Below are 9,319 nucleotides of genomic sequence, written 5' to 3' on the forward strand. Positions count from 1 at the left end.
TCGAATAAACAAAATTTGAAGGAATTTACCAACTCCAGACCAGCTCTTCAAGAGGTTCTGAAGGGAGTACTATACCAGGAAAACTAAAAAATCAGAGACACTTATACGAGAACAAAAAACAACCAAGAAAATGGCTCACTTAATGATAGGATCAGGTACGGAAATATCGATAATTACATTGAATGTCAACGGATTAAATTCTCCAGTTAAGAGACATAGACTGGCTGAATGGATAAGAAAACAGATTCTATTTTTGATATGCAACTGAATCACTGTAGATATCAAGTAAGACTTTCTGAGAAAGATATCCCTTGAAATGAGTTTGAGAAGATAAATGTACCCCCCAAAAACAGCAGGAGCCAGACAGAGGTACAGCAGTGAAATCAGCATTCTATGAGGCTGACCAACACGGGAATGTTCCAGTTCTGTATCCAGAGACTTCACTGACCACACTGGGTGTGTGTGTGTGTGCCCATGATTTGGGGCTGCCTAAAGCTGGGGGTGGATCACAGCAATGAGACCCTGTTGGAAGTGCTGTCTCTTTTCCTCTCTCATGGAACAAGTAAGTAAACTCAAAGTCTGGGCCAGATGGTGGAAGAACAGTAATAATGCAACTAGACTCATGTAGGAAGGTTTCAAGCTTGAGTTCTGGGGCCTCCCAGTATGAGTTAGGCATGTGTGTGTGCCCGTGATCCGGACTGGCTAAGCTGGGAGTGGACTGTACAGTGAAGACCCTATTGTTTGTCGGTGTATCTCTCAGAAGAAACGAACTTTAAAAAATATCTAATAGGTGGTGCAGTGATTAAGGTGCTAGACACTTCTACATGGCTGACCACAGTTCAAGTCCTGGACCTGGTGGCTTGCTTTCTCACTTTCCCCCCCCCTCTCTCTCTCTGTGTGTCTCTCTCTGGTGAAATTAAAATAAATGAATGAATAAAGAATTAAATAATTCTTTAAAAATATCTAACAGTAGTTCTATAGGGCATAAAATATGTATTATTAGTAAGGTTATAAAGAATAATGATACAGAGAACACCCATGTATCTAATTTAAGAAATAAAATATTACCATTATCTTTGAAGAGCATGTTCACTGCCTTTCTTCTGTGTCGCCCAGAGGTAATCTGCTTAAATACTTTGCTTCTTATTACCCTGATTTTCTTTAGTACATATAGCTGTATCATCAAATAGCCCTTGAAAAAATACTACACACTTCTGAAATTTATGTAACTAGAACCATATTGTAATTGTCTTTACATTTTTGTACATTTTTTTCTTTATGATTCATCATGGGAACCAGCAAGTGGCATAGTGGTTAAGGTCCTAAATTCCCACATGGTTGACCGTTGTCTGAGTCCTAGACCCAAAGCCTTTAAACTTACACCGGGCACATGTGCTTGTGTGCCCCAAATCCTGAAAGGATAAGAGATTAAGGTATGGCGGTCATCCTTACAGGGTGATTTCTTGTTTTCTGTCTGTCTGTCTCCTCTTCAGCGAGCACAAGTGCACTACAGCAAAAATCTCTCTTAAAAAAAAAAAAAGATTCATCATGTCCCAGCCCCAATGGTGCAAGTAGGAGTGCTCTGCTGTAAGCTGTATGAGGCCACATGGGAAGCCCATGTTCAGTTCCTGGCCCAATCTAAACGAAATGGGCGTGGTGGTGCATGCCTATGGTCCTAGGTAACTAGGAGGCTGGAGCAGGAGGACTGTGACATGGGAAGATATCTCTGTTACTTTCTTTCCCCTTCTCCCTCCCAATCTCCCATGCTCTCTCTCTCATAATAATAGCACAAAAAGGATTTATCGCATTGTTCTTCATAGCTGCAATGCACTCATCTTCCTACTAAAGATTATGGTGTGAAAAGCTACCATAAATTTATTTATCTATTTTAGTGCTGTGGCATATCACTTGTTTCAAGTTTTCTACTATTTCAGACAATGCTGATGAACATTTTTGTGCATGTCTCTTGGTCTATGTGGGCAAGAGTGCATCTAGGATAAAATACTGAGGTCATACAAAATGTTTCACATGCTGCTTTACATGATAAAGACAAATTATCTTATTTCCTCTCTTATATCTTATGAATTATGTCTTATTAGTTTTTTTTTTTTTTTTTTTTTCTGGGGAGGGTGTTTTTTTTTTATGGGGGGGGGACAAGAACAGTAATAATGCAACTAGACTCATGTAGGAAGGTTTCAAGCTTGAGTTCTGGGGCCTCCCAGTATGAGTTAGGCATGTGTGTGTGCCCGTGATCCGGACTGGCTAAGCTGGGAGTGGACTGTACAGTGAAGACCCTATTGTTTGTCGGTGTATCTCTCAGAAGAAACGAACTTTAAAAAATATCTAATAGGTGGTGCAGTGATTAAGGTGCTAGACACTTCTACATGGCTGACCACAGTTCAAGTCCTGGACCTGGTGGCTTGCTTTCTCACTTTCCCCCCCCCTCTCTCTCTCTGTGTGTCTCTCTCTGGTGAAATTAAAATAAATGAATGAATAAAGAATTAAATAATTCTTTAAAAATATCTAACAGTAGTTCTATAGGGCATAAAATATGTATTATTAGTAAGGTTATAAAGAATAATGATACAGAGAACACCCATGTATCTAATTTAAGAAATAAAATATTACCATTATCTTTGAAGAGCATGTTCACTGCCTTTCTTCTGTGTCGCCCAGAGGTAATCTGCTTAAATACTTTGCTTCTTATTACCCTGATTTTCTTTAGTACATATAGCTGTATCATCAAATAGCCCTTGAAAAAATACTACACACTTCTGAAATTTATGTAACTAGAACCATATTGTAATTGTCTTTACATTTTTGTACATTTTTTTCTTTATGATTCATCATGGGAACCAGCAAGTGGCATAGTGGTTAAGGTCCTAAATTCCCACATGGTTGACCGTTGTCTGAGTCCTAGACCCAAAGCCTTTAAACTTACACCGGGCACATGTGCTTGTGTGCCCCAAATCCTGAAAGGATAAGAGATTAAGGTATGGCGGGCATCCTTACAGGGTGATTTCTTGTTTTCTGTCTGTCTGTCTCCTCTTCAGCGAGCACAAGTGCACTACAGCAAAAATCTCTCTTAAAAAAAAAAAAAGATTCATCATGTCCCAGCCCCAATGGTGCAAGTAGGAGTGCTCTGCTGTAAGCTGTATGAGGCCACATGGGAAGCCCATGTTCAGTTCCTGGCCCAATCTAAACGAAATGGGCGTGGTGGTGCATGCCTATGGTCCTAGGTAACTAGGAGGCTGGAGCAGGAGGACTGTGACATGGGAAGATATCTCTGTTACTTTCTTTCCCCTTCTCCCTCCCAATCTCCCATGCTCTCTCTCTCATAATAATAGCACAAAAAGGATTTATCGCATTGTTCTTCATAGCTGCAATGCACTCATCTTCCTACTAAAGATTATGGTGTGAAAAGCTACCATAAATTTATTTATCTATTTTAGTGCTGTGGCATATCACTTGTTTCAAGTTTTCTACTATTTCAGACAATGCTGATGAACATTTTTGTGCATGTCTCTTGGTCTATGTGGGCAAGAGTGCATCTAGGATAAAATACTGAGGTCATACAAAATGTTTCACATGCTGCTTTACATGATAAAGACAAATTATCTTATTTCCTCTCTTATATCTTATGAATTATGTCTTATTAGTTTTTTTTTTTTTTTTTTCCTGGAGAGGTTGTTTTTGCTATAGGGTGAGTGCACTCGCCGGAAAGACAGAGAGACAGAAAGCGAGAAATCACCCCCTGGGGGGATGGCCATGCCACAATCCCTTCTCCTCCATTCTCCCCTCAGAATCTTAGGCATGTACGCAACAGTGCCCAGCGTGAGTTTAAGCCACCGAGTCTGGGACTAGAACCATAGTTGACAACATAGGAGTCCAGTGACATGTCCACTATGCCAACTGCTAGTCCCTAGTTTTCTAAAGTGATTTTACCAATTTACACATTCTCCAGCAGACTTTACACAATCCATTTTTTCCCCATCACTTGTTATTAACAGATTTTTAAATTCTTTGTCTTATTGAGTTGTGGCAAGCTCAAGAACTTGATAGTTACTAAATCAATTTTAAAAAGAGTAACTTTTCTCAAATAAGAGAAATAAATCTGAAGGAAATAAAAATTACCTGTAGAGTACAATTCATCATCCGTATTATATAGTCGAACTGCTGATGGTCTAATATTGCCCGGTTTTGCTGGACATGCAAACCCAGTTCATCAGTGAGACACTGTCTTGCTGCCTTTCCTTTAAGGGCTCTCAGTGCTGCAGGAAGAGTCTGAGGACAGAAGTGTAAGTGACCAAAAGGTAACACTGGAAAAAATAACTTTCAAATAATCACACTGAAAATCCAAATGCATTCTATAAGCCATTTAACAAAGTTACTGCTAGAATTAAACTCTTAGGGAAGATGAGATCTGCTATTTTTTTTTTTTTTTGAGAGGTTTTTGCTATAGGGCACATGTGCGCACCAGAAAGAGAGAGAGAGACGGAAAGACAGACAGCGAGAAATCACCCCCCAGGGGGGATGGCCATGCTGCAATCCCTTCTCCATTCTCCTCTCGGGATCTTTGGCATGCATGCACAAGTGCCCAGGGTGAGTTTAAGCCACGAGGTCCAGTACTTGAACCGCGATTGACTACATGAGAGTCCAGTGACACAGACAGTATGCCAACTGCTGGTCTTGACGTGATCTGCTATTAAGACCAATAATAGGCAGGCTCTGTGGCTTAGTGGTTCAGGCAGCAGTATCCCACATAGCAGATTTCATGGTTCAAGTTCCAGCTTTGGTGGCTTAAAAAAGATTTAGGGCCTGTATGCATACATGCCTAGAACTCTGACAGGATGGAGAAATAGAAGAGACGTGATTACAGCATCACCACGCTTCACTGGCGGATGCTTTCACCCTCTCCTTTGTTCTCTTTCTCTGTCTCTCCTCTGGCAAATGGATGCACCCTCTAGCAAAACAATAAAAAGATAAAGTAGATTTGTAGTTATTGTTATTTGTAAACTAGCAAGAAAAGTAAGTGCAATTAGTTTACGTGGTTAATTGAAAAAAAAATTAAGTGCCTTAAATATAAAATATAAATAAATAAGAAATATAAAACTTTGATAACCAAGATGGCTATTATTTCAGAACAATAGTTATTTAGACACCTTGTTTTATAATTAGCAAATTCTCTAAGGCGAAAATAGAAGGAAAAGTTAAAATAACAAGGAACACAAATTATTTCATACTTTTAAACTGGTCAGCTACTTAATCATCACTCAGCATGAATTTATGAATGGAAAGTCCTACAATATCTTCTCAACATTTCAATATCATAATAAAGAAAAATGACTCAGAGCACCAAAACCTGTATCTCTCAATGTATGCAGTAATATTTTCACTTTATCACAAGAACATTCATAGGAATGCCTCCTTCAGGTCATCATGGGACTTCTAGCTAATTTGCTTTATATATAGTAATAATAAAGTTCACTTAACTTGGAGAAGTTAGAAAGATAGAACCAAGAAGCAAATAAGAAGGAAAGGGAAAAGATCAAGAGTGAGGAAAAAGGCATAATACTGTTAGAAGCAGGTTAAGAAAGAGAATGTAAAAGCATAAAGCAAGGGAAGCAAAAGAAAATCTTCAACACTTCAATCAAGTGGAAACCCAGAAAACTCAATATATGAAGAAGTATCGGGTCATCTAATACAAGGGTAAAGCCTGTATATGCTTTACCAGCCCTTTGTGATAAAAGCTCAGAACTCTGACAATGCCTCAGTAAGAAAAGCTTACCAATGTTTAGCATGTTTCATTGAAGACACGAAAATGTGCTATAGGGTGACACATTAAAAGTTGAATATCACAGGTCCTATAATCTATTATGTATTCTTTTTTAAAAAGAATTATTTATTTATTTAATACCATTTGTTATTATTATTTTCTAATTTGACCAGACAGAGACAGAGAGAGATAGAGAAAGGGAAAGCAAGAAAACAAGCCGCCAGGTCCAGGACTCGAACAGACAGTCATGTGGGAAAAATCCAGCATCTTTAACCACCACACCACCTGCCAGCCCCTCTGTTATGTATTCTAAACTAGATTCTTTGCAATAAACAAAATTATATTTGAAATGTTAAGTTTCCAAGTGAAATGCCAAAACAGGGTTAAATGAACACTATTTAAAACATTGAGAGAAAAAAAATTAGTTTCAGTATTTCTCTCATGGCTCTATAGATGTGGTCTGCAATTTAAAATTTTAGACACTATTCCTTTGAAATGATCAAAACAATGAAAAGACACTTAATTTAGGAAAGAAACAGAATTAGAGGAGCAATAAGTTAGCAACCTCAACATGTAAGTCTGAAAGGAAAATGATAAATTCTTATGTGGGAAAGATGACATTTTATTACCTTTTCAGTCTCCAAAGTTTTATTTTCAAATATGAATGATATGCAGTTTCTCACAACTTCTAATCTTTGTGCACTGTTGAAAACCGTTGTCACTTTATCCATTATTGAAACTAATAAAGAAATATAGAGAAAACACAAATAAATTAAACCTTTTTGGCAATTATAAAAGCAAGGAGAATATTTCCCAAAAAGTATTTAGATGACCAACACTTAGTTTATTTTTTCTCTTGTTACATGGCATTAAAGGTATTCCATTTTTATCATTTTGATTGTATTTTCTGGTTCTTAAGTGTCAGGTTAGTCAATAAATATTTTCACAGAATAGATTTTATTGAAACACTTAACTCTTACACATCCTCATAAGAGGATAATGACAGAAAAAGAAATTGATGTTTCTAAGATATTACCAGAGAAAAATCACACAGCACAAAATATTACACACTACATATTTGAGAAGGGACTTGAAGGGAAAAAGAGCATAAAGAAAGAGAGCATGGCTAATTTATTGCTATACTGCTTTAGTTAGTCCTGTGAACTTAGAAGCTTTCACCCTATACTATAAGGCTGGAAAATCCTAGTGTATTGCATAGGCTGAAGTTACCTAAATAAATTTAACTTATTAAAAGAATATTAGGGGCCAACCTGCGGCATCGTGGCAAGGTCGCTGGATCCCACATGGCCAACTATGCGGTTTGAGTTTTAGACATTGTGGCTTGAAAAACATACCGTGTATGTGTGTGTGTGTGCCCAAAATCCCAAAGGGAAGGAGAAATGGAGAAGGGATTGTGACATGGCTATTCTCCATGGGAAGTGCTGTCTCACTTTCCCCCTCACTCTCTGGCACATACCCTCTGGCAACATTTTTTTTTTTTTAATGTTCTTAATTGTAAGCTCTAGTGATTCCCACATACGTAGGTTAGTGGCATAGACTGAAATTAAAATCTATCTATATTAGAATAGAAAACTTATAGCTTCTATATTATACCACATCCTTTATTCAGATAGCATTTTAAAGTTATGCTTATGAACTCTTTTTTTTTTTTAATTGGTTATATGGTACATGCACATTCTAGAGAGACAGAGGGGGGGATGAGAAAGCACCTCTCCAGGGGATATGGCCACACCTCAATCCTCTCTTCTCCATTCTCCAATCAGGATTTTGGGTACCCAAGTGCACATGCCCAGCATGTTTTTCAAATCACTGGGTCTAGGACTTGAACCACTTAGTAGGCTATGTGGGATCCAGCTGCCTTAATCACCATTTTTGCAAACTTTTAATTCTAAAATCTATTTGATAGTACTTTAAATTTTCTTTAGGCTGACCTACTAAAACACATATTCTCTTAAAATGAGTCTGCTTACCATTTGGAAATTAGTATTTTATTTAGAGAATACAACTTAGTTCACATCTCAAAACCACCAGGATGCTATACACTTATATATGCACCTAATGCAATCAATGTCACAATCTATTAAGAAAAATAGAAACAGAACTAAAATAAAAACAGGCACTCCTACTATTGGGCTGTTGGGAAAGTCATGGCACATTTTTGCATAGAAAAGCACATCATGACTTTTCTGACAATGCAATATTATAATGGGAGATTTTAACACATCTCCCTCAACAGCCAAAAAGAAAGAAAAATCAGTGAAGGAATGAAGGAAGACAACCTACAGAATAGGAGAAAATATATGCAAATCATATATCTATTAAGGGACTTGTATACAGAATATATAGAGAACTCTTCTAACTTAATAACAAGACAAATAGCCTAATTTAAAAATGGGAAGACATTTTTTTCTAGAGAAGAGATGCAGATACACAAAAAGAGGTTCAGCATCATTAGTGGCTGTGGAGAAATAAGAAGCTTAATACATTACTGGTGGAAATGCAAAACGGCCAAACTCTGGAAAATAGTTCTCAAAATTCCTCATGTAGAATTCCTACATGACTCAGCAATTACACTCTGAGGTACATGCCTGAAAAAACTGAAAACATATGTCTACACAAAAACTTGTCCAAGAATACTCACAGCAGCATTACTCATAAGAGTCAAAAGGCAGCATCAACTCAAATGTTAATAAGTTGATGAATTGTTAACAAAGTGTGATAAACAGTTGATCCTCCATATTTGAGGTTCTACTTCTGTAGATTCAACCAATTGTGGAACAGAAATGTTAGGTTGTGGATGATGAGTGCTATGTAATTAGGGCTATTACTGCTGCATTTGTACTGAACATGTAACTTTGTTCTTGTCATTATTTCCTAAACAATACAGTATAACTATTTATATAGCATTTTCATTGTATCAGTTATTATAATTTATCTAGAGATAATTTTAAAGTACACAGAAGAATGCATGTGAGTTCTATGCAAATCCTATGCCTTTTTACAAAAGGAACTTATGTAAATTTTAGTATCCCTGGTGGTCCTGCTACCAATCCCACTCAAGACAGTGAGGGACAACTATACAGTCGTGCATCACTTAACAATGGGGAAGCATTCTAATAAATATGTTGTCAGGTGATTTCATTGTTGTACACACATCCTAAGAGTGGACTTACACAAACATAAGTGGTTTAGCCTCCAATGGACTTAGGCTACATGGTATATGCTATTGTTACACCATGGTATATGCACTGATGGAAATGTCATCACCACAGTGCATGATGGTATATACATGCAGTGGAATATTATTCAGCCATTAAAAATGAAATGTTGATATATGGTACAACATGGATAAATCTTGAATATAAGACTTTACATAAATGGAATTTTACAATACGTGACAAAGGTTATATAATTCTGTTTATATAAAAAAATCTTTTTTTTTTGAGAAGTTTTTGCTATAGGGTGCATGCGCTTGCCAGAAAGACAGAGAGAGAGAGAGAGAGAGAGAGAGAGAGAGAGAGA

General features: G+C 37.1%; 1 protein-coding gene across 3 annotated transcripts in view; it reads right to left on the reverse strand.

The window, feature by feature from the left end:
• The window catches only part of SBF2 (SET binding factor 2), a gene marked incomplete at its 5' end in the record, with an annotated part of 353,908 nt that overhangs the window by 174,937 nt on the left and 169,652 nt on the right, over window positions 1–9,319 (reverse strand). For all 3 annotated transcript variants that reach the window (XM_014581887.1, XM_014581886.1, XM_014581888.2), the window contains 2 exon segments: window positions 4,135–4,284; window positions 6,406–6,515. In XM_014581887.1, the coding sequence (XP_014437373.1) occupies window positions 4,135–4,284; window positions 6,406–6,515 (260 nt within the window).

This window comes from Tupaia chinensis, unplaced genomic scaffold (genome assembly GCF_000334495.1).
Source record: "Tupaia chinensis unplaced genomic scaffold, TupChi_1.0 Scaffold141165_1, whole genome shotgun sequence".
Lineage (NCBI taxonomy): Eukaryota > Metazoa > Chordata > Mammalia > Scandentia > Tupaiidae > Tupaia > Tupaia belangeri.